This window comes from Ostrinia nubilalis, chromosome 22 (assembly GCF_963855985.1).
Source record: "Ostrinia nubilalis chromosome 22, ilOstNubi1.1, whole genome shotgun sequence".
Lineage (NCBI taxonomy): Eukaryota > Metazoa > Arthropoda > Insecta > Lepidoptera > Crambidae > Ostrinia > Ostrinia nubilalis.
The window spans coordinates 5,062,424-5,087,745 of NC_087109.1; the positions used below are offsets into that span (position 1 = coordinate 5,062,424).

Here is a 25,322-nt window from a genome sequence, read left to right on the forward strand (position 1 = left end):
TTTTTGTATGGAGTTTGACAGATTTCTGACGTTTGTCAAAGTAAGATGGTGCAACTCATCCTTATTCTGTGATAGTAAGCAGGCTAATTTTACGCTTTATTTTGAGCTCTCTTATTAAGTACTAAGGTTATTGTTCCTTGCTAACGCCTCCGTGGGCCAGTGGTTAACAAAGATGTAAGCCTCTTGAAGTTCTTGGTTCGATTCCCTAAGAGTGAGTGTGAGTACGTGTAAAATCATTTTTCATACCACCTACTCTACATTAGTACCATTGACTTAATAATAAAGCTAAGCTAGATAATTAATTTTAATTAAGTACGCTCACAATATTATGGTTAGATTACAGTATCGAACCCGCGACCTATCAAACCTGGCACAGCAAACTGTCTATTGATAGGTATAAACTTTTATAGCTTGCATTTTATATCAGTTTATAAATCGGTTGTCGCGTCTGTCTGGCCTTCTATCTTTTATATTGTGTTGTGACGTAGCCCTGAACTTTCAGGCCCACTGTTTGGGCCCGAGACAGACCAAAACGGGTACCGACAGCAAAAATAGCTGCTAAAAATAAATACTAAATTATGCATGATTTTTCGTCTGGAATTTACGACAGACTGGTTGTATTTTTGTTGGAAACGAAATTGGTTACTCGTGTATTTATTTAAATTTACACGGTCAGGAAAAAAAGTGTATCCCAGTGTCTAACTGGCTAGACGGTGCCAAAAACTGTTTCAAAATCTGAAATAGATAAGTGGGTTAGTGGTTAGATTGTATTTTATTAATCACATTTTTTGTGATGTCGAACCCTGGCGCATTATCATGAAGCAGCCATCAGCAAATGTCGATGAGATAATGACGAGTCAAACGTCTCATCTCATCACTCCCATAGTCCCATCCGATTACATTCGAGCACTAGAATCACTCCTTTCGGATTAGACCGGATTTTTATAAAAAAAATAATCTCTATCCACCTAGGCCCTTTTCACAGCACACACGTCCCAAGGGTTTTTTTTTATAAAGTTAGCACCACGGGACAACTTTTAACGCCTTATTTAGATAAAAAAATATTATCATCATCATCAACAGCCCTTTACAGTCCACTGCTGGACTATGAGCCTCCTCTACTATAGTGTTTTGCCATAATCCCCACGCTTGGCAGGCGGGTTGGAGATCGCAGTTTAAAAGATTGATGTTTTTCAGAGAGCGCTGCTGCAAAAATTACATTATATTTTTGCTTATTTTGCACACCGTACCCATTTCGTTAGGCATGAGCACGGCCCACTCGGGTCAAAGCCGGCTATTCCCGGAGTGTCACGGACGGGACCCAAACGGGACATTGTTCAAAACGGTCTGAGGAGCCATGTTTATTTTCACAACTTGACAAACATACAAGTGGATTCGTAGGGTAAATAGAAGGCTTTAGGCTTGAAGGGTAGTTCGTGGAGTCTTGGATGAAACTTAACGAAAGAAAATGTTAATATTTGCATAACTACTTACTTATTAACCTAATACTGTACCTATGTAAAAGCAATAAATTATAAACGCATTGTAAAATCTCAGACCCAGAAGTCCCGGGTTCGATTTTTTTTAATTTATAGACTGAGTGTATTAAACCTAAGAAATAATATATGGTCAGTCAAAATCACCAAGATGCGACTTTAATTTTCTTTCAGTTCTCTCAACATTCAAGTTTATACTTAGTTGTGGAAAGAAAGAATCGCAACTGAACTTATTTTAAAAAGCTTAAATTTTATTCACAACTTCCAACAAACATAACTATCTCAGGCTCCAGTCTCTCACACACAGTGTAGCATAATTAAGGATTAATTAATTAAATATAAATATTGTGTAACATCTTAAATGTAAATATCAATCAATGTAATTGATGTTAGCTATGTGTGTGAGAGATAAATAATTTTTTTTTAATTATTTATTATTTTATTTATAACTAAATAAGTACTCGTAGCTTTTCTTCTTTTTCTTCGCCTACCATTTGCATTGCAAGCGTATTGCATGACGTCAGCACGTGGAGGAACCAAATGGCACTATTACGCATCCGACATGCCAGCCTCTGGGAAATGGTTTTGATGCAGGCTCTCACTCAACTGGGGCGGAAAGATATCAGGGCCTTGCTATTTTATAAAGAACCCATGTAAGAACGGTTGTTAAGAAGTACTTAAAGCGCAAGAAAGCGCTGGTTTTCTTTTTTACCTAGACAATCTGTATCATTGATACTAACACAGGGAAGAGCTTATGTCCACTGCTACGTTAGGACTAATCGTAGGTCTCTTAGGATGGTTTGCCAACGTCTGAATCTGAATGTGGCCACTTGCCTTACGCCCCTCCACCAATCTACAATGGGCTGTCGTTTAAAACACTAACATTTTTTCTTTCTTTCTTTCTTTCTTTCTAACTCAAGTAACATATTTAAGTAACATTTAAAGTCATTTCAACGAGTCTGTTTTCATTATTGTATTTAGACAGAGCGGTCTGATCCTAACACAAGTTGATAAAACTTAAAAGGATTATATCCAAAACTTTGTTATGTGACTTGTTTGTATGAATAAAATATTTTGTATTTTTTTTGTAGGTATGCCAGCAGTGTAGCTTGTGCCCAGTAGTGGGACGTAGAGTAGACTGACTTACTTGCTTCTTTGCTATACTTTTGTATAAATTTGACACGTATCCGTATAAAATGTGATTAACCAATACTTCAAAACTACGAGTGTGTAAGTAACTTTCCAAATTCAATTTCGTGATCCCTTCACGAGACGTAATTATGTACAAACTGTAGGTACGCAAATATTAATTTCTTGCTGTACACAACTCTATAACTTATTAGTAATCTGTGGCCTGTGACTAAGGTAGCTCACAGACGAGCGACATGTCGGCGACTGCTTGTGATAGTGGTAGGCGACGGTCAGCGACTGTAGGCGACAGTCTCCCGAGTCCGACTAGCACCTTTGCTGTCATGAATGTTGACGATATATTGACTAATTAAAATAATAAATATGTAGGTAATAAATAAATATCCTTGGACATTTTACACTGCGCCTCTAGTCCCAAACTTAGCAAAGCTTGTACTATAGGTACTAGACAATTAACGGATATAAACATATTTAAATATTTATTTTTGTAAAAACATAGAAAATATCCAGACTCGTCACAGAAATTAAAATTCATTTCAATTTCTACCCGGCCGGGAATCGAACCCGGGACCTCTCAGCATAGTAGTCCGTTCCACTATACCAAACGGCCGAAGTATGCTTACGTAGTGTAGTCATAGCCCGTCTTCGAAATTTACGATTGTTAGGATAATTTATAAAATTGCTCGTTAAATATTAAAATGAATAAGTTCAAACAATAATAATTAATTAAAATTTTTACTACCTATTGGATACCGGCTGACGTCAGATGCGGCAACTCCGTCGATTCACTGACTCATTCAAGTTCTATTACTCGGTCGTTCACTTTATTGCAATTCGAGCACCGGACAGTCAGTCCAAGTCAGTCGCTAATCGCTATCCAACCACCGGCACCGCTGTGAACGGACGTCTTAAGGAGAGCTAGTGAAGTGTTGTGAGTGTTTAGTGGTGAAATTACTGCTCGAGCAAACCCAGGTTAGTTTTTTTTTGTATATTGATATAAAATAAGAAATAATAGTGCATGGTTGATTTGATTGTTTCACTCATACACCGAACTCCTTTTATAGTTCTTGCAACACTAAACAACTGTCGGCGTTCGCCGACTTTAATCGCAAGCAGTCGCCAACATAATGTCGCTCGTCTGCAAGCTCCCTAAAATTCAACTGACCCTAGCAAGAAGTTGTAACGTTCTATTTAATCAAACAAAGGCACGTTTCTAATTAACAAGCGGTAAGCGGCAAGAAGTGTGTTTGCGGTGCCAAGTTTGCGATATACGCCGCAGTACCGCAAGTCTGTGTACGTGGAAGCCGTGGAATTATTAACGTAACCACAGTTCAAATAATCTGTTAATATTATATTACTGGGAAGTTTGGGAAGATTTTAGGATTTTGTATTAAAATCAAATGTTTATTTCGCTATGTACCGCACACGGAACAAATATTTTTTCTTATTCTCCGTTCCTCTCGTCAGTGACGTCATATTACAACGGGATTTGTTTAAAAACATAATTGTGTTTCATACAGAAAATTTATTTACGGAGTGGTCAAATATTTTGACACCTAGAAAATTGGTTTTAGATTTTAACGTATTTTTTACATACAGATGAATCAATTTGTAGTTTACAGATGAAATAAAACGGCTTGAAAATACATTAAAATATTTTATTTCGTCGAGCTATAAAAATATCCTATACAATATCAATTATCAATTCGTATCTATATTCCATTACAACATAATTTTAGTGATACATTCATGTACGCAATATTAAAAGTTATACATATAAAGTCTACATGCATTCCAATTTTTGGGACTGGACCCTTTTCATGATAGTACGGTACGACGCGGACAAAATCGAGTAAAAAGTGTATAAAAATGTGGAAAGTCGGTGAGATCTCGGAGCGTCGAATAAGGTAGTTCATTGGAGTAACCTGAAATAAGAAAAATAACTTCAGAACCTATGTTATTATAAAGCTATGTGTAAACTTGTTTGTTTCGTATTCGGGGTCGTGAAATGAGTTCGAAGGCACGAATCACATTACAAAACCAAGTATAAGTATTCTTCCATTTCTACAACGACTAGTCCTGCGCTGCCCGCATTCAGGTGCTTCCCGCGATCATTGCTACATCTTAGGTTGTTTTTACAAAAAATACAAAATATTTTATTCATTCATAGACACAAGTCACTTATTACTAAGTTTTAGATCTCATCCTTTTAACCTTTTCAGCGCCACGTCAAATACAAAAGCCATCACTGACGCCACGCTTGATAAATTATGATATTATCAATATAATCACTGTATTCATTTATTATTCAGTTTACATAATAAGTACTCATAATTTTTACTGACATCATTTTTAAGGCGGATTAATCCGTCGTTGGCGGTCAACCTGCTGTACGGATGTATCCATCATTGGCGTTGAAAAGGTTAAAGTTTACCAACTTGTATAGTATAGGTATGTTCTTGATAAGGTTACTTGGTTCTTCTAAGAAGGCTTATAACCTAGATAAATACCTTGACAACCGCTAGGTGTCGCTAGCTGACGGGCGTAGAGGAACTGCTCTTGCTCATAAGCTTGGCGACCATTTCCTGCACTCGCTTCATTTCCTCCAGCTGTGACGTCAATTGGTATAGTCGGTTCTCGCGCTCTGCCACTGTCTTTTCCAGCTGTTTTATCATCTGAGGGAGAAATTGTTATTTTTATGTATTTACCAAATGAGAAGTTTAGTAATTTTCACATTGGACGACGAAACATTCTTATCTAAGTCTAACACTATAAGAACAATGTTAACATTTGTGTTCCGGCAGTTGGTAGTAAAACAGTCAGTAAGGCCTCAGCCTCGAACTTAGCGGGCAGCGGGGCGGGAGCGGCGGCGGCGCTGGAGCGGGGCGGGCAACGCAGACCCGTTCTCGAAACAAGCGGGCAGCTCGCGCGGCGCTTTAGCGGCGAAGTGTTGTGTTCGGGGTTGTATTGTCGAGATATTTGTTTTTATTCGCAAACGAAATGTCTGAACAACGGCGACAATTTTATTTCGATTCAAATTTATTCCTAACGCTCATTTATTGTGGGCAAAAGAAGGAGTGCGCTGCCCGCTCGTTGCCCGCTCCCTCGCCGCTGCCCGCTCGTTGCCCGCTGCCGCCCCGCTGCCGCGCCGCTGTTTTCGAGAACCGGTCTATTTGATTTTACGCATAAGATCCTGCCGCTCCCGCGCCGCCGCCGCCGCCGCCCCGCTGCCCGCTAAGTTCGAGGCTGAGGCCTTAGGCTGGTATTAGAATCGCGCTGACCGCTCGCTGATCGTCGGAGCTGACAAATCAAAATGTATGTAATTGAAGGGAACGTTTCTGAGTGACGCTGATCGGTTGGCGCCGACGCTCCATACATTTTGGCTATCAGCGCTGACGGTCAGCGTGCGTCAGCGTGATTCTAAAACCAGCCTTACTCTGGTTTAGAATTCCGAGTGAAGCTCACTTCCACCTTCGGCCTGATCATTACTTTTCATTAGGTGAGATGCAGGCCAAGAGCCTTCCGTTGTGGATAAAATAACTAAATAATTACGCGCGAGCGATAAGGATGGGCAGCTTGGGGTCATTGGACAAAATTCTACGTGCTCACAGACCGGGCTTTACGAACTGTGACTGAACTCACCGACTCCTTGTGGTCTATCTCCCTCTTCAAAGCCGCCTCCGAGGCGGCAGCGTCCTCTAACTTCTTGTCGCGCTGTTTGACGCGCTCCTCGAACTTTATCAGCACGCCAGCCAGCTCGCTGTTTTTGGTTGTCTATGGTAGGAATAATAATGATGAAGTTTTGTGTATTAGTCATTTAGTAAAAATAGGGTAGTTGACAAGATTAATACTCAAATCAGATAATATCAAGTGGCAGTGGGCGTGGTAGCTCGCAGAGACGATGGCCGTTGGGGCAGAAAAGTTCTCGAGTGGCGACCACGGGCTGGAAGACGTAGCGTGGGCAGGCCTCCTACTAGGTGGACCGACGATCTGGTAAAGGTCGCGGGAAGAGCCTGGATGCGGGCAGCGCAGGACCGTGCATTGTGGAAAACCTTGGAGGAGGCCTTTGTCCAGCAGTGGACGTCATTTGGCTGAAACGAACGATGAGCTATTTAATCAGAATTCGGCCTTTTGTGTGACCTTCGATGTCACTTCTTCTTCTTGTCGCCTATTCACTTAAACAGTGTCAGCCCAAAACTTCGCAACAAGAGTGGCGTTGCCAGTAGCATTCATTAAATCTTCCGCAGCAGTTTTTTTAACACCCAGGGCACGAACGAGATGTGCTTCATCGACTGTCACTATCGATCAACTTTTTATCGATTTCAATGCAAGAAATCATAATTTACAGTTGATTTAAGACTTCTTTTAAGCGAAGTGTTTTTTTAAAGAAGTCTCTAGCCCAAACCACACAAAAAAGAGTTTTATTGCTTTTGTTTCACTCCGTTTAAGAGTCAAAACTATTCAATTCAATTACTTATCAGCAAACAGATGCAGATGCCGGAACAGCAAATGTTCCGGCAGTTAGAGTTAAGATAGCCAGTTCCTCCGTGGTTGAGGATTCCGGGTGAAGCTCGCTTCCACCTTCGGCTTGATCGTCACTTACCATCAGGTGAGATACAGGCCAAGAGATTTCTCGTTGTGGATAAAAAAAAGATATCCCGCGGGATTTGAACCTGTTTTTGGAAAGTAAATGAATACAATAAACGTACCTGCTGTTCTAGCTTCTTCTGCAGCGCTTTGTTTTCAGTTTCCGCCTGTTTTAGCCTCTCTTCGGCTTCCCGCTCGCGTGCCTTCATCTCATTTTCTATGGTCTAGAAAATAAATAGTATACGTTATTGATAAAAAAAGAAATAACATTTATACACATACATAACATAAATAAAGAGAAAATACCCCTGATATAAAGTCGCTAACCAATAAAAAAAAGTGAATTAAAAAGACAAAGACGAATTTAGAACCTCATGCATTTTAACTGACTGCATTTTAATTCGGTTAAAACTAAAAATTTCGCACAAGTTATTGCCTCCATAATACATGAGTAAATAATAAAAAAAGATCCTCAATGGTTTTTTGTCACTAAATAGTTGACATTTTCCTACCAAGACTCCATTAACTTATTTAAATTAAACTTAAAAAGACAGTAAAAATTCGACTTTTTATATTAGTTCCAAGCTTCTTCTCATCACTGACCTAATTACTGTCCCGAAGCAGTGGTAGGGTTAAATACTAGGACCTATAAAAGCGCTTTTGCAGAACATAAATAATTTTCGTCCGTATTCACAAACATTACTATGAGGTTTTACAGGGCGCGTGGACGCACAGGGTGACACACGAACCAATTGGTGCTCTATTCAACGCTGTGCGTTCGATTTGCTGCTTCACTTAAGCAAGCATCGTTTGTGAATACGGGCGTTTGACTTAGATGCTTTACTCACAGCGATCTGGGACCGGAATTCCTTATGAAGATGTTCCTTCTGATTGTCCTTGTCCAGTCTCTCTGCTGCAAGCTTCGCGCGGAACCCTCGCAATGTGGTTTCAGCATCTTCCAGCTGTTTGTGGAGGTCCTCTATGGTCTTTTTGTGTCTATGGATGGAGAAAAAAGAATTTTTAAGTGGAATTTTCTGCTTGGCCGCAAACTTGGATATGAAGACTACCAACGCCATCTACTTCGTAAGCCTGCAACGCCATCTAGTTTGATAAGACGTCAATGCTATGCAAATGAGAAATGAGTAGGTATGCAACATTAATTTATTTAATTTTATTTAAAATGAGTATAAAATTATAAATAATATTTTTTGATTACACAAACATCGTGTAAATTATTTTTATCGAAGAATACACAAAAAAACATGTGATGGAAAACAGAAATAAATACTTTTAATCATATATATGAGCTTAAAACATAAAAGAAACTTCTAAATAATTTAGCAGAATTTAAAACAAAACCTATAAAAGGAAAAAAAAAAACAAAAAGAGCATGCATCGGCCGGGAATCGAACCCGGGCCGCCCGCGTGGCAGGCGAGCATTCTACCACTGAACCACCGATGCTACACTCACAAGGACGAATTTACTGTACCAAAGATAACAGCAGCGAGCATTTATAACGTGACGAAACCAGTTCTTGGTCACATGTAATAAGGTTGAAAGTCGTATATTCGCAGTTCATTTGAAATTAAAGATGGCCACTTACTTTTCGTTTTGCATCTGTGTTGTGTATAGAACGTCTTGTTGTGAGGAGTTGGTTGCTTGTAGCATGGCTAGCGAGTGTTGTAGAGACGCCATGTGTTCACTTGCTCCCTATAAAATAAATAAATAAACAATAATAATTTTAAAATAAAATATGGGAAGTCAGGAAGTCTGGCAGTCGATTTATAATATTTTCATTAATGCTGATAATTTCCACGATTTTAAGGCGGTCACGATTGTCAGCTGATAATAGAAGAAGTATATTTTAAATGAAATTTCAGTAATCCAGTTATATTTTAAGTTTACCAAAGCAAAGTGCTTATTATTAACACGGCTACACCTGTGGAGTCAAGGTTTTATAATTATTATTATTTATGATGTATGTATCGTATTTATGAATACAGCTTATTCATTCTTGTACAATCGTTTAAACGAAATTTTAGACATCTACCCTATGTCATGCAGGGAAATTAAGACTTTGGTAACATCCTGGCTAAAAACCTTAGTTAGATTATACAGAGACCGAACTACTACTCAAATCTGGATAAATTCTCATTGTTTTACCTATCTAGGATTTGGATATTTACAACTTAAACTAGGTATATTCTTAATTCTTATGCAATCAAATATTTTCTCTTTATAGTATTGGTGTGGATAAATACTGCGGATTCACTACTGTTTCTCTTTTCATGTATGTATTAAACTTTAGCATGTATCAATTGTTAGTAGCAATCATTTTGTAGTTATGGAAGAGTGGCTCCTTCTGACACAGGTGCAAATGCACTTAAAAGAATGAGTCAACCTTTGTTTCTAGTTATAGGAAACTATGGTACTGAAATAAAGTTATTTATTATTATTATTAGCTATGGTTTATGAAACTTACCTGCAACGCTACAGAGTGCGAGTGCAGTCGTTGTTCCAAGCAGGTCATTTTGTACCCATACAGCTCCATTACACTCGAGGTTGCGATGTCTTTTATCTGTAACAAATATTACAGTTTTATTATAATGAATACGCCATTAAACAGCTGAGATGGTTACATTATGGTATCAAGAAAAATGGGTTCTAAAAGAACAGACTGTCACTGTCGCTCACGCTGGCATCTCGCTTGGCCGATTATGTTGCTGTCGCGCTCGCACACTCACTGCGGGCGCCCGTCGCACAGTCGCGACAGCAATATAATTACGCGCGAGCGATAAGGATGGGTAGCTTGGGGTCATTGGACAAAATTCTACGTGCTCACAGACCGGGCTTTACACATTTGGCCTTTGTGTAGAGCAGCAATGACCCTCGCCGTCGGGGACGTCTCGGAGGGGTGACGTCACCGTGCAGGCTGCTGTATACACACCTGGCCCGCGTGTAGAGCAGCAGTGAGCTGGTGCAGCAGCTGCGAGATGGCGTGTTCCTGCGCGGGCGGCACGCGCTGGGTGACGTCACCGTGCAGGCTGCTGTATACACACCTGGCCCGCGTGTAGAGCAGCAGTGAGCTGGTGCAGCAGCTGCGAGATGGCGTGTTCCTGCGCGGGCGGCACGCGCTGGGTGACGTCACCGTGCAGGCTGCTGTATACACACCTGGCCCGCGTGTAGAGCAGCAGTGAGCTGGTGCAGCAGCTGCGAGATGGCGTGCTCCTGCGCGGGCGGCACGCGCTGGGTGACGTCACCGTGCAGGCTGCTGTATACACACCTGGCCCGCGTGTAGAGCAGCAGTGAGCTGGTGCAGCAGCTGCGAGATGGCGTGCTCCTGCGCGGGCGGCACGCGCTGGGTGACGTCACCGTGCAGGCTGCTGTATACACACCTGGCCCGCGTGTAGAGCAGCAGTGAGCTGGTGCAGCAGCTGCGAGATGGCGTGTTCCTGCGCGGGCGGCACGCGCTGGGTGACGTCACCGTGCAGGCTGCTGTATACACACCTGGCCCGCGTGTAGAGCAGCAGTGAGCTGGTGCAGCAGCTGCGAGATGGCGTGTTCCTGCGCGGGCGGCACGCGCTGGGTGACGTCACCGTGCAGGCTGCTGTATACACACCTGGCCCGCGTGTAGAGCAGCAGTGAGCTGGTGCAGCAGCTGCGAGATGGCGTGTTCCTGCGCGGGCGGCACGCGCTGGGTGACGTCACCGTGCAGGCTGCTGTATACACACCTGGCCCGCGTGTAGAGCAGCAGTGAGCTGGTGCAGCAGCTGCGAGATGGCGTGTTCCTGCGCGGGCGGCACGCGCTGGGTGACGTCACCGTGCAGGCTGCTGTATACACACCTGGCCCGCGTGTAGAGCAGCAGTGAGCTGGTGCAGCAGCTGCGAGATGGCGTGTTCCTGCGCGGGCGGCACGCGCTGGGTGACGTCACCGTGCAGGCTGCTGTATACACACCTGGCCCGCGTGTAGAGCAGCAGTGAGCTGGTGCAGCAGCTGCGAGATGGCGTGCTCCTGCGCGGGCGGCACGCGCTGGGTGACGTCACCGTGCAGGCTGCTGTATACACACCTGGCCCGCGTGTAGAGCAGCAGTGAGCTGGTGCAGCAGCTGCGAGATGGCGTGTTCCTGCGCGGGCGGCACGCGCTGGGTGACGTCACCGTGCAGGCTGCTGTATACACACCTGGCCCGCGTGTAGAGCAGCAGTGAGCTGGTGCAGCAGCTGCGAGATGGCGTGTTCCTGCGCGGGCGGCACGCGCTGGGTGACGTCACCGTGCAGGCTGCTGTATACACACCTGGCCCGCGTGTAGAGCAGCAGTGAGCTGGTGCAGCAGCTGCGAGATGGCATGCTCCTGCGCGGGCGGCACGCGCTGGGTGACGTCACCGTGCAGGCTGCTGTATACACACCTGGCCCGCGTGTAGAGCAGCAGTGAGCTGGTGCAGCAGCTGCGAGATGGCATGTTCCTGCGCGGGCGGCACGCGCTGGGTGACGTCACCGTGCAGGCTGCTGTATACACACCTGGCCCGCGTGTAGAGCAGCAGTGAGCTGGTGCAGCAGCTGCGAGATGGCATGCTCCTGCGCGGGCGGCACGCGCTGGGTGACGTCACCGTGCAGGCTGCTGTATACACACCTGGCCCGCGTGTAGAGCAGCAGTGAGCTGGTGCAGCAGCTGCGAGATGGCGTGCTCCTGCGCGGGCGGCACGCGCTGGGTGACGTCACCGTGCAGGCTGCTGTATACACACCTGGCCCGCGTGTAGAGCAGCAGTGAGCTGGTGCAGCAGCTGCGAGATGGCGTGCTCCTGCGCGGGCGGCACGCGCTGGGTGACGTCACCGTGCAGGCTGCTGTATACACACCTGGCCCGCGTGTAGAGCAGCAGTGAGCTGGTGCAGCAGCTGCGAGATGGCGTGCTCCTGCGCGGGCGGCACGCGCTGGGTGACGTCACCGTGCAGGCTGCTGTATACACACCTGGCCCGCGTGTAGAGCAGCAGTGAGCTGGTGCAGCAGCTGCGAGATGGCGTGTTCCTGCGCGGGCGGCACGCGCTGGGTGACGTCACCGTGCAGGCTGCTGTATACACACCTGGCCCGCGTGTAGAGCAGCAGTGAGCTGGTGCAGCAGCTGCGAGATGGCGTGTTCCTGCGCGGGCGGCACGCGCTGGGTGACGTCACCGTGCAGGCTGCTGTATACACACCTGGCCCGCGTGTAGAGCAGCAGTGAGCTGGTGCAGCAGCTGCGAGATGGCATGTTCCTGCGCGGGCGGCACGCGCTGGGTGACGTCACCGTGCAGGCTGCTGTATACACACCTGGCCCGCGTGTAGAGCAGCAGTGAGCTGGTGCAGCAGCTGCGAGATGGCGTGTTCCTGCGCGGGCGGCACGCGCTGGGTGACGTCACCGTGCAGGCTGCTGTATACACACCTGGCCCGCGTGTAGAGCAGCAGTGAGCTGGTGCAGCAGCTGCGAGATGGCGTGCTCCTGCGCGGGCGGCACGCGCTGGGTGACGTCACCGTGCAGGCTGCTGTATACACACCTGGCCCGCGTGTAGAGCAGCAGTGAGCTGGTGCAGCAGCTGCGAGATGGCGTGCTCCTGCGCGGGCGGCACGCGCTGGGTGACGTCACCGTGCAGGCTGCTGTATACACACCTGGCCCGCGTGTAGAGCAGCAGTGAGCTGGTGCAGCAGCTGCGAGATGGCGTGTTCCTGCGCGGGCGGCACGCGCTGGGTGACGTCACCGTGCAGGCTGCTGTATACACACCTGGCCCGCGTGTAGAGCAGCAGTGAGCTGGTGCAGCAGCTGCGAGATGGCGTGTTCCTGCGCGGGCGGCACGCGCTGGGTGACGTCACCGTGCAGGCTGCTGTATACACACCTGGCCCGCGTGTAGAGCAGCAGTGAGCTGGTGCAGCAGCTGCGAGATGGCATGTTCCTGCGCGGGCGGCACGCGCTGGGTGACGTCACCGTGCAGGCTGCTGTATACACACCTGGCCCGCGTGTAGAGCAGCAGTGAGCTGGTGCAGCAGCTGCGAGATGGCGTGTTCCTGCGCGGGCGGCACGCGCTGGGTGACGTCACCGTGCAGGCTGCTGTATACACACCTGGCCCGCGTGTAGAGCAGCAGTGAGCTGGTGCAGCAGCTGCGAGATGGCGTGTTCCTGCGCGGGCGGCACGCGCTGGGTGACGTCACCGTGCAGGCTGCTGTATACACACCTGGCCCGCGTGTAGAGCAGCAGTGAGCTGGTGCAGCAGCTGCGAGATGGCATGTTCCTGCGCGGGCGGCACGCGCTGGGTGACGTCACCGTGCAGGCTGCTGTATACACACCTGGCCCGCGTGTAGAGCAGCAGTGAGCTGGTGCAGCAGCTGCGAGATGGCGTGTTCCTGCGCGGGCGGCACGCGCTGGGTGACGTCACCGTGCAGGCTGCTGTATACACACCTGGCCCGCGTGTAGAGCAGCAGTGAGCTGGTGCAGCAGCTGCGAGATGGCGTGTTCCTGCGCGGGCGGCACGCGCTGGGTGACGTCACCGTGCAGGCTGCTGTATACACACCTGGCCCGCGTGTAGAGCAGCAGTGAGCTGGTGCAGCAGCTGCGAGATGGCATGTTCCTGCGCGGGCGGCACGCGCTGGGTGACGTCACCGTGCAGGCTGCTGTATACACACCTGGCCCGCGTGTAGAGCAGCAGTGAGCTGGTGCAGCAGCTGCGAGATGGCGTGTTCCTGCGCGGGCGGCACGCGCTGGGTGACGTCACCGTGCAGGCTGCTGTATACACACCTGGCCCGCGTGTAGAGCAGCAGTGAGCTGGTGCAGCAGCTGCGAGATGGCGTGCTCCTGCGCGGGCGGCACGCGCTGGGTGACGTCACCGTGCAGGCTGCTGTATACACACCTGGCCCGCGTGTAGAGCAGCAGTGAGCTGGTGCAGCAGCTGCGAGATGGCGTGCTCCTGCGCGGGCGGCACGCGCTGGGTGACGTCACCGTGCAGGCTGCTGTATACACACCTGGCCCGCGTGTAGAGCAGCAGTGAGCTGGTGCAGCAGCTGCGAGATGGCGTGCTCCTGCGCGGGCGGCACGCGCTGGGTGACGTCACCGTGCAGGCTGCTGTATACACACCTGGCCCGCGTGTAGAGCAGCAGTGAGCTGGTGCAGCAGCTGCGAGATGGCGTGCTCCTGCGCGGGCGGCACGCGCTGGGTGACGTCACCGTGCAGGCTGCTGTATACACACCTGGCCCGCGTGTAGAGCAGCAGTGAGCTGGTGCAGCAGCTGCGAGATGGCGTGCTCCTGCGCGGGCGGCACGCGCTGGGTGACGTCACCGTGCAGGCTGCTGTATACACACCTGGCCCGCGTGTAGAGCAGCAGTGAGCTGGTGCAGCAGCTGCGAGATGGCGTGCTCCTGCGCGGGCGGCACGCGCTGGGTGACGTCACCGTGCAGGCTGCTGTATACACACCTGGCCCGCGTGTAGAGCAGCAGTGAGCTGGTGCAGCAGCTGCGAGATGGCGTGTTCCTGCGCGGGCGGCACGCGCTGGGTGACGTCACCGTGCAGGCTGCTGTATACACACCTGGCCCGCGTGTAGAGCAGCAGTGAGCTGGTGCAGCAGCTGCGAGATGGCGTGTTCCTGCGCGGGCGGCACGCGCTGGGTGACGTCACCGTGCAGGCTGCTGTATACACACCTGGCCCGCGTGTAGAGCAGCAGTGAGCTGGTGCAGCAGCTGCGAGATGGCGTGTTCCTGCGCGGGCGGCACGCGCTGGGTGACGTCACCGTGCAGGCTGCTGTATACACACCTGGCCCGCGTGTAGAGCAGCAGTGAGCTGGTGCAGCAGCTGCGAGATGGCATGCTCCTGCGCGGGCGGCACGCGCTGGGTGACGTCACCGTGCAGGCTGCTGTATACACACCTGGCCCGCGTGTAGAGCAGCAGTGAGCTGGTGCAGCAGCTGCGAGATGGCATGCTCCTGCGCGGGCGGCACGCGCTGGGTGACGTCACCGTGCAGGCTGCTGTATACACACCTGGCCCGCGTGTAGAGCAGCAGTGAGCTGGTGCAGCAGCTGCGAGATGGCATGCTCCTGCGCGGGCGGCACGCGCTGGGTGACGTCACCGTGCAGGCTGCTGTATACACACCTGGCCCGCGTGTAGAGCAGCAGTGAGCTGGTGCAGCAGCTGCGAGATGGCATGTTCCTGCGCGGGCGGCACGCGCTGGGTGACGTCACCGTGCAGGCTGCTGTATACACACCTGGCCCGCGTGTAGAGCAGCAGTGAGCTGGTGCAGCAGCTGCGAGATGGCATGTTCCTGCGCGGGCGGCACGCGCTGGGTGACGTCACCGTGCAGGCTGCTGTATACACACCTGGCCCGCGTGTAGAGCAGCAGTGAGCTGGTGCAGCAGCTGCGAGATGGCATGCTCCTGCGCGGGCGGCACGCGCTGGGTGACGTCACCGTGCAGGCTGCTGTATACACACCTGGCCCGCGTGTAGAGCAGCAGTGAGCTGGTGCAGCAGCTGCGAGATGGCGTGTTCCTGCGCGGGCGGCACGCGCTGGGTGACGTCACCGTGCAGGCTGCTGTATACACACCTGGCCCGCGTGTAGAGCAGCAGTGAGCTGGTGCAGCAGCTGCGAGATGGCGTGTTCCTGCGCGGGCGGCACGCGCTGGGTGACGTCACCGTGCAGGCTGCTGTATACACACCTGGCCCGCGTGTAGAGCAGCAGTGAGCTGGTGCAGCAGCTGCGAGATGGCGTGTTCCTGCGCGGGCGGCACGCGCTGGGTGACGTCACCGTGCAGGCTGCTGTATACACACCTGGCCCGCGTGTAGAGCAGCAGTGAGCTGGTGCAGCAGCTGCGAGATGGCGTGTTCCTGCGCGGGCGGCACGCGCTGGGTGACGTCACCGTGCAGGCTGCTGTATACACACCTGGCCCGCGTGTAGAGCAGCAGTGAGCTGGTGCAGCAGCTGCGAGATGGCGTGTTCCTGCGCGGGCGGCACGCGCTGGGTGACGTCACCGTGCAGGCTGCTGTATACACACCTGGCCCGCGTGTAGAGCAGCAGTGAGCTGGTGCAGCAGCTGCGAGATGGCGTGTTCCTGCGCGGGCGGCACGCGCTGGGTGACGTCACCGTGCAGGCTGCTGTATACACACCTGGCCCGCGTGTAGAGCAGCAGTGAGCTGGTGCAGCAGCTGCGAGATGGCGTGTTCCTGCGCGGGCGGCACGCGCTGGGTGACGTCACCGTGCAGGCTGCTGTATACACACCTGGCCCGCGTGTAGAGCAGCAGTGAGCTGGTGCAGCAGCTGCGAGATGGCGTGTTCCTGCGCGGGCGGCACGCGCTGGGTGACGTCACCGTGCAGGCTGCTGTATACACACCTGGCCCGCGTGTAGAGCAGCAGTGAGCTGGTGCAGCAGCTGCGAGATGGCGTGTTCCTGCGCGGGCGGCACGCGCTGGGTGACGTCACCGTGCAGGCTGCTGTATACACACCTGGCCCGCGTGTAGAGCAGCAGTGAGCTGGTGCAGCAGCTGCGAGATGGCGTGCTCCTGCGCGGGCGGCACGCGCTGGGTGACGTCACCGTGCAGGCTGCTGTATACACACCTGGCCCGCGTGTAGAGCAGCAGTGAGCTGGTGCAGCAGCTGTGAGATGGCGTGCTCCTGCGCGGGCGGCACGCGCTGGGTGACGTCACCGTGCAGGCTGCTGTATACACACCTGGCCCGCGTGTAGAGCAGCAGTGAGCTGGTGCAGCAGCTGCGAGATGGCGTGCTCCTGCGCGGGCGGCACGCGCTGGGTGACGTCACCGTGCAGGCTGCTGTATACACACCTGGCCCGCGTGTAGAGCAGCAGTGAGCTGGTGCAGCAGCTGCGAGATGGCGTGCTCCTGCGCGGGCGGCACGCGCTGGGTGACGTCACCGTGCAGGCTGCTGTATACACACCTGGCCCGCGTGTAGAGCAGCAGTGAGCTGGTGCAGCAGCTGCGAGATGGCGTGCTCCTGCGCGGGCGGCACGCGCTGGGTGACGTCACCGTGCAGGCTGCTGTATACACACCTGGCCCGCGTGTAGAGCAGCAGTGAGCTGGTGCAGCAGCTGCGAGATGGCGTGCTCCTGCGCGGGCGGCACGCGCTGGGCCCACGCTCCCTCGCCGTCGCCGTCAGGGCGCGGGGACGCCTCGGAGGGAGTGACGTCACCCATGCAGTGGAGGCTCTCGCCGAACACCTGGATAGAAACGGGATTACAACATTTACAACGCAGCCGTCATCGAGACTTCACTCAAAATAGTCGCCAAGTAGCAAAGTCGTCATAAGGACTGGGTTGTCACAGAAATAATATATTAATTTGGACCGAAAGTGACATAATATCAGGTGAGATACAGGCCAAGAGCTTCCTCGTTGTGGATTAAAAAAAAAATCAAAAAAAAAGATATCACCATAAGAATGCGATATTTTTATATGGCAATCTATACTTCTAGAAACCTATCGCGCGATATAAAATAGTGAGATTGTATGTGTAAACAAACAATATCATCCATTAAAGGCTCCAGACATCAGTATGGAGCAGAATCAGCGGAATAAAAAAATAGCGCAATATTTTGTTGCAATTTCTTACAAAACTTGCGCACAAAAAGCAAATCTAGTATGAAAATAATCAAACTTCTAATGCTCGTAACTCAGTTCAGACTGAGTTTAGAGGTATACATGCCATAGTAAGTTTGGTTTATTACACTATTTTGTAATCAAAAAACAAAGTTTGGTCGATGGCCGCGCGAAAAAAAAAAGACGCCACTTTCCATACAAAATCTGGCATTGTCATTTAGAGCCTCAACAACACACCTGGTTCATTTGATCCGAAGGGAAGTAGTGATGCTTGACTAGTTGCAGGATCTGTCTCCGCCTGGCGCCGTTGCCGCTCGTAAGCCCAGCGCATAGCAGTTTGCGGACCTGATGTGATTAGAATATGAGTTATTGTCACCAACTTTTGAAATAAAATTCATTTATTAGTTTTGCTTTAGTCATGTGATTCAGGCTGAGTAAAATAGGACCACCCCCACTCTTTCCGTCGATGTCGTAAGAGACGTCTCAGGGACAAATATGCGAACTTCAAACCTTTTAAAGGCGTTTGACCAGTGTGGAAAGACCGAATCCTCAATTTTCCAACGGTATCGTATAACGGTATGTCGTGTTCTCGCAGTGGAATTTAAATGACCAGCGGGTTAGGATACACGCTATGATAAAATCTTATCCCTTTAAGACACAAAAAGCATGGGCTTATAGTCTAAAATCAATAAAATGTCTCGATAACATATCATGGCACGCATCTTAGCCCTAACTATGGTGATGATGACAACTGAGATTAAATGGGCACGGAAATGTTGTTTGTTATGTCAAATGTCAGTGAGACTTCAGATTTGCATGCTCTGTCACGTCATAATATTGTCTAAATCACCCCTCCTGTGCCGCTACCTCAGGCACTGAATGAGTTAAGTGCTAGAACTATTGTATGTAAAATCTATATAAATAAAAATGAATTGATGTTCGTTAGTCTGATTAAAACTCGAGAACGGCTGGGCCGATTGAGCTGATTTTGGTGTTAAAATGTTTGTCGTAGTCCAGGGTAGGTCTAAACGGTGAGCACATAAGGAAAGATTTGCTTATTTATTGCCTTTAAGGCGGAACAGAGTTCGCCGGGTCAGCTATGAGTTAATATTAATTAGTGTATTACCTGATGATGGGCCAGCAGCCTGTTGAGCGCAGCCTCCCAGTCCCTGGATAAAGGCGCGAGCGCTAAAGCTGTTCTGCAACCGACCACCACCGATTGCTGGGCAGACTCCTGTCCCACTTGGCCGTTCTGAAAGAAATAGTTCGGAAGGTCAAAACTAGTTTGTGCGATTATTCATTTATTTATTTAAGGATAGCACAATATCAATCTGTAATAACAACGTTTTTTAGTAGATTTTGTAGGCCAATTATGACTATCCAACATTAAACATTTCTATATACCTTCTCGAGTGACAACCATTATGGATTTAAATATCCTACTGAATTAATATTATACGCAAATTGGTTGACATTGCAAGGTTTATTCACCTTGTAGTCTGAAAAGAACTTATTATTATTATTAGACGTTTATTAGTAATAACCGATTTCTAAGAAAAAGTTTGTATTTGAGTAGTAGAATAAAACCTTGGTATAAAAGCTACATCCTGTATAATACATATGACTAGCGGCCGCCCGCGACTTAGTACGCGTGAACCCCGTTTTACCCCCTTAGGGGTTGAATTTTGCAAAATCCCGTCTTAGTGAGCACCTACGTTCTAAAAGGACCCCATGCAAAATTTGAGACTCCTAGCACTTTTGGTTCCTGAGATTTCGTGATGAGTGAGTCAGTCAATGACGACGAGTCGATATGTCACCGTAAAATTGTGAATTCCGTCAGATTATAATCTGACGTAGTTAAATTACAATCTAACCTAACCTAACCCACTGTTAGTTTACAATCTAACGCGTTATATTATAAACTGACAGAGTTCACAATTTTAAGTTGACAGATATATTGCAAAGAAGACTGTACTTTTACAGTCACACAAACAGTATTACAGATTAAGGGCTGATTTTTCAATCATCGGATAACTTTTAACTGAAGAATAAGTTTGGCACATTGACAGTTTAAGTATGGGAAATATGTCAAAATGACAATTTTATTCTTCAGATAAAAGTTATCCGACGATTGAAAGATCAGCCCTTATGGTAATATGCTTACTTGTGATGTATACTGCAACACACTGTACAACATGTCTTCAAAGGTGTCCGGCGTGACTTCTTGGAGGACGCGCTCTTGCGTTTCCGTTGATTCGCACAATGCTCCCACTACTTGCAACTGAAATGTTTTTGTTATTGTGTAAACAAAACGCTAAGAAAATTTAAATGTTTCATTTTGCTTTTCATTATATTTTAAACAGAACAATGGGTCTCAGTTTTAAAAAAGTCAAGATTTAGGTGAACATTGCGAATAATTTTTAGTGAGTTGGTATTTTGCATCAGGTGGAACTAAGCACTTTGTTAGGCCGTAGTATTATTTCGTTCATCATACAAATAATTGTGTACCTTAACATGTTACGCTTCTACTTTTTAACCGATTTCAAAAAAGGAGGAGGTTATATTATGTTCGACTGTATTTATGTTTTTCTTTTTCAATTGTCGGCCGTTTGGTGTAGTGGTTCGAAACGGACTACTATTCCGGAGGTAGCGGGTTCGATTCCCGCACAGTACAAACATTTGTGTGCATGAACATATTTGTTTGTATTGGACTGGGTGTTTTCTATGTATAATAAGTATGTATTTACAAAAAAAAAGTATTTAAGTATGTTTATATCCGTTGTCTAGTACCCATAGTACAAGCTTTGCTTAGTTTGGGACTAGAAGCGCAGTGTAAAATGTCTAAGGATATTTATTTATTCAATTAAAATGGAAGATTCAACGTACCCATTGCACGCCCGCTTTGCCAGGCTCCAAGGCCGGCGACACCAGCAAGCCCGGGAGCCCGTCGCTTATGACCAGTATCAGCTCGTGCGGGACCCGGCCTTCGTCTGAAAGATATTTCATTTCCTTAAACATTACTAAAGCCCGGTCCGTGAGCACGTAGAATTTTGTCCAATGACCCCTAGCTACCCATCCTTATCGCTCGCGCGTAATTATATTGCTGTCGCGACTGTGCGACGGGCGCCCGCAGTGAGTGTGCGAGCGCGATAGCAACATAATTACGCGCGAGCGATAAGGATGGGTAGCTTGGGGTCATTGGACAAAATTCTACGTGCTCACGGACCAGACTATAGCTTAGCCCGCATACATTATGACATAAATGTTGGCAGAGGGCTTAATGCGTCGTCGCTAGCGAGTGTGTCGAAAAAATCAATGAAAATATTTTAGATCTTGAAAGTATTCGCTATAAGGACGCTGTACAATCCGTCATACATTTAATGTATTTTTTTTACGCAGTCAATTCGATATCGAATACGTTTGATATAAACTCACACTCGCTGAATTAGCATCAGCAAATATGGTACATACGTATTTGATAGCTCTTGCTTGCCGCGATAAACTATCGCTAACTTTTTGGTATGTATTTTTTTATTTGCATGGTATCTACATGTACCGTACGTTTTTGCGAGAAATATAATTGAAAACAGTTATTCGCTTCTTCTTGAGCTGTCATCATCATCATCATGTCAGCCATAGGACGTCCACTGCTGAACATAGGCCTCCCCTAATGCTTTCCACGTTGATCGATTGGTAGCGGCCTGCATCCAGCGCTTCCCTGCTACCTTTACGATGTCGTCGGTCCACCTTGTAGGTCCACCTTTCTTGAGCTGTGCGCCAAGATAACTTTTATTAGTAATTATGAATTAGAAAATATTGATTACCTACCTCTGTACTGTAAAATAATTGCGGCAAAGAGCTCCAACGCCTCGGGCAAACAAATGCGGCTCGCCTTCATACACAGGCAAACCAGCTGGCTGTGGTGACACCGCAGCGAATATAAATCTAGAAAATAGAATAAAGTTGTATATTTTTCTCCGTTTTCGCGACGAATAAGCCTGTAAGAACCATTAGAAATTGCTCATATAAAAGTATAATGTGTAAGAAGTCCAGTTCAATCCAAAAGGGGTCGATTCTGGTGCTAGTTTTTTTAGTTGTATTTGAAAACATGAACGTCTTTTGAAACAGTTTTTTTTAAATAAATACATGCTTTACATAAGATAGAAATGGTTGCCCAAGGGCTAGGAAACGCATCATGATCATATCATTAACTTTTATCGAGGCATATTAAAATTTATAGATTTTACGCGATAAAGCCATACTTATGTCACTAACGCCCGTATTCACAAACATTACTATGAGGTCTCACAGTGCGCGTGGACGCACAGGGTGACACATGAACCAACCGCAGAGCTCTATTCAACGCTGTGCGTTCGATTTGCTGCTTCACTTGAGCAAACATCGTTTGTGAATACGGACGTTAAAATCGTAGATGAGATTTCATCATCTTGTCTATTGAATCTAGTACAGTCTAGTAAAAGGTGAGTAAAAACATTAATTTTACCTAAACTAACAATAACTGTGAGGAACTTCAGCGCGTTTCTGACGCAGTTGATCAACTGTTCCGGCTCCGGCGCATCGTCTGGGTTTATCTTGCATAAGCTGTCCACATCCTGAAGTAACAGAATACAAAGTCAATAATAACCATAGTAGTTTCATATATTACCTGCAATATCAATGGTGCATTATGGAGGTCATTTTGAAGAGCTAAGTATGCATGCATTGCTATGCATTGGCGCAAATATATGCGCCTTAGCACACAAAACTTTAATGAAGTTGATAACTTCTTTGCCCATGAAGTCGGATTTATTTTTTTCTGACCTGTTGTGTTGTGTTTTCACACCTTAAACGACACTCCACTTTAATGTTTGAAGCCGATTCCGTTTTCATGTGTCACGACAAAATTAAATATACATAAATCCGGCTTAATGCGCTAGCATTCAAACTTACTTGAGAACTGTCGAAACAGTACAATAATGAAATAAAAGTTTTTCTTGGTATGATTCAGTAATTTCTCGATTATTTCATTCATCTTAATACCTTCACGCCATCGTTCAAGGCTTGCGAAAAGTGCGAGTAGGTAAGCACGAAGCCGCGCAAGTTGCTATCGCTGCACAGATCGTTAATGAAAGTGTACGCGTGCAGCAGCTGCGTTGCGTCTTGCTCGCTGGAACATAGAAACGAGTGTAATATAGGTAGTTACTTGGTGTAGACATCCTTATTTGATACATGCAGCTTAAAATTAAGTGGGTTACACATCATGGCCTATAGTTTCTAAAGCTAGGTTTTACAGTCAATGTTGATAAGGAGACAGATGTGAAAATAAACACTGAAAATAATGAGCATGACTGAGAAAATGCTTTTTAGTCTACAATTCTAAATACTAAAAGCGTCATTGTCTATACTAATAAGTATAGTATAGACAAGACAATGACACATCAAGAACAATACTGTTGCAGCATAATAATATGATGAGTGGCGACCACAAACCAGATGACGAATTGTAGGCATTCACTTGATAGACCGGTGACCTGGCGAAGGTCGCGGGAAGCTCCTGGATGCAGTATTGATGTGGAAATCAGATCCAGATTTAGAACTTCTGGCTGTCGTAATCAAACCAAGCCCTTCAAGATCTTAGTCCAGCAGTGGACATCTTCAGCTAAGAATGAACTTACACAATAGCCTTATTGAAGGTCCGCATGGTGCAGTTCAGATAGCTATGCACGTCGGGCTGGCGAGTCGCGGCCGCGCCCCGAGTTGCTCCAGATAAGCACAGCAGGAGTCTGCATACTTCTACGCCGCCGTAACCACCGTCCTGAAGATATTAGTACAATATAGTAGATATAACATTGGGACACCATGCAAATACTTACAAGACTGACAGTTTAAAAATATATACAGAAAACCTAGAAAAGAACAGTTGTTTAAAAGAAAAAAAAGTGGGAAGGGAGCATTCTCCCTTTTGACTTTTTAATAACATTATTACAAGCTTATAAAATGTAGTGTAGGTTCATTCTTTTGTTAAATTTGGTGGTAAAAATCATATCTATCAGACTTCTTATTTAGCAAAACTTATGGCCTGTTCTGAATTTGGTTTACCAATTTGCCTACACTATGGACTAGCATAAAAATAAGAGAAAAATAGACTAGAGTCAGCTTATACCTTCAAGCTAATAAGATGCACAACAAAATCCTTAGTGTCCACAGTCCTCATAAGCGCGTATATAGCTGGCAAGTTTCCGTAGCACACATTTACGAGTACAGTGAGCGATTTGTGCCCAATTGTGCGTTCCTGAGGCTCCGTCATGGGCTGGGTGATCCAGTCCGTCAGCTGTTTCATCAAACTTGACAAGTATGACTCCTGCCAGCTTATTTTAATGCCATATGATATTTCCTGAAATAAAAAGGACAAAAAAATTAAGAATAACATAGTCATGTGTGTAACCCTGCTAAGTGTTATAAAAAGTAGCTCAAAAAATTTATTAATTAATTCGAAAAAGCTATTTACCTGCATTACTGACAGAAGTTTGATTTTCTTGTCATTTGATATTGTATCTGATAACAGTCTGGATAGAATTGGCATAAATCTGTAAAAAATAATAAGCATTAGATAGAATCTCTAGAGATTCATTCAGAATTTTTTTTGCTTACTAGCAGAGTGCTAGAAAAGCTTCACAAACTATTTCAAGAAGTTGAAGTAAGAAAGTTATTAATTAAATTATAAAACTTACTTGTAAGTGTGCGTCAACGCATGTCTAGCGCTCGGCTCTATTGCAGCACGAGACAACACAGCCACACCAGCCCAATGTGGGCATCTGCTATCGCACATTACTCGCCACAAGGAACTAAAGAAAGCACACACTTCTGACCGCCCAGGAGAGAATATTGTCAGGTCACATGATGAGGCGATGAGCTACAACAAATAAAACACATTAACTTCACCTTCTGAGCTCAAAATCAAGGGTTTTCCATTCAAGGAAGTTACAGTCGGCAAACTTACACCCAAGTACCGGTTCATCATATTAACAGCAGATTCACTATGAGTTGCCTCAAACTCACGAGCAGCAGTCACAAACGCTTTCAAATTAGCGAATTTTCCTCCGTCTGGAGGATTATTCCAGGTTTCTACACTATCCACTTCCATTGTCACGCGTTGTATCGTATTTTCTTCAATTTCTTCTAGCAACTTGAAATAATACCACTGTAAAGCTGTATTCTAAATTAATGATGTGAAAGGTTATTTGAATAAGCCGTAAATATTTACAAAAATTCTCAAAAAATTAAAATAATCCCGTTTCAAAGTTTCAATTTCAACTGTTTTCTCTGTCAAAGAATTTGACGCGCGGCCATTTTTATTGTTTATAAAATACTCAATTCCTATTGGTCCATCAAAGTTTACAGATAAAGAACTAATTTCTAGACAACTCTGTGGCAGGCATAAGATCACGGTTATATGTACGACTAAAAAAATGTGAAACAAAAACAATTGTCTATGAATTTGATTAGTTGACAGATGTCATTTAAAAAAATTGTTTGACATT

The 25,322-nt window shown here is 47.0% G+C and overlaps 2 protein-coding genes and 1 non-coding gene across 3 annotated transcripts; all 3 read right to left on the reverse strand.

Moving 5' to 3' along the window:
• Positions 1 to 4,289: 4,289 nt before the first annotated feature.
• Positions 4,290 to 10,478, reverse strand: LOC135082849 (cingulin-like). Its single transcript, XM_063977610.1, has 8 exons — positions 10,405 to 10,478; positions 9,716 to 9,811; positions 8,837 to 8,943; positions 8,081 to 8,228; positions 7,355 to 7,456; positions 6,288 to 6,419; positions 5,156 to 5,320; positions 4,290 to 4,570 (listed from the first exon to the last, which is right to left on the reverse strand). The coding sequence occupies exons 2-7, from the start codon at positions 9,782 to 9,784 to the stop codon at positions 5,177 to 5,179; spliced, it is 702 nt and encodes a 233-aa protein (XP_063833680.1). The 5' UTR covers positions 9,785 to 9,811; positions 10,405 to 10,478; the 3' UTR covers positions 4,290 to 4,570; positions 5,156 to 5,176.
• Positions 8,624 to 8,694, reverse strand: Trnag-gcc (transfer RNA glycine (anticodon GCC)). Its single transcript has one exon. It is a non-coding gene; the product is annotated as a tRNA-Gly (tRNA).
• A 5,051-nt stretch (positions 10,479 to 15,529) lies between the features above and the next one.
• On the reverse strand, positions 15,530 to 25,114 carry LOC135083033 (uncharacterized). The gene is made up of 15 exons (XM_063977797.1): positions 24,782 to 25,114; positions 24,513 to 24,694; positions 24,290 to 24,368; positions 23,945 to 24,175; positions 23,457 to 23,596; positions 22,822 to 22,948; positions 22,286 to 22,394; positions 21,610 to 21,726; positions 20,668 to 20,771; positions 19,946 to 20,062; positions 18,908 to 19,033; positions 18,019 to 18,126; positions 17,237 to 17,404; positions 16,789 to 16,863; positions 15,530 to 15,631 (listed from the first exon to the last, which is right to left on the reverse strand). The coding sequence occupies exons 1-15, from the start codon at positions 24,923 to 24,925 to the stop codon at positions 15,530 to 15,532; spliced, it is 1,929 nt and encodes a 642-aa protein (XP_063833867.1). The 5' UTR covers positions 24,926 to 25,114.
• Positions 25,115 to 25,322: the final 208 nt, after the last annotated feature.

Bases quoted from the DNA above. Each gene is read 5' to 3' on its own strand.
- LOC135083033 (XM_063977797.1), bottom strand. From the start codon at position 24,925: ATGGAAGTGGATAGTGTAGAAACCTGGAATAATCCTCCAGACGGAGGA. The intron at 23,597-23,944 runs GTATAAGCTGAC...TAATATCTTCAG, and splicing joins TGCATCTTATTAGCTTGAAG to GACGGTGGTTACGGCGGCGT. The intron at 18,127-18,907 runs GTAATACACTAA...TAATCACATCAG, and splicing joins GGCTGCTGGCCCATCATCAG to GTCCGCAAACTGCTATGCGC.
- LOC135082849 (XM_063977610.1), bottom strand. From the start codon at position 9,784: ATGGAGCTGTATGGGTACAAAATGACCTGCTTGGAACAACGACTGCAC. The intron at 8,229-8,836 runs GTAAGTGGCCAT...CTCCATCCATAG, and splicing joins ACACAGATGCAAAACGAAAA to ACACAAAAAGACCATAGAGG. The intron at 6,420-7,354 runs GTACGTTTATTG...TTCCTACCATAG, and splicing joins AGAAGAAGCTAGAACAGCAG to ACAACCAAAAACAGCGAGCT.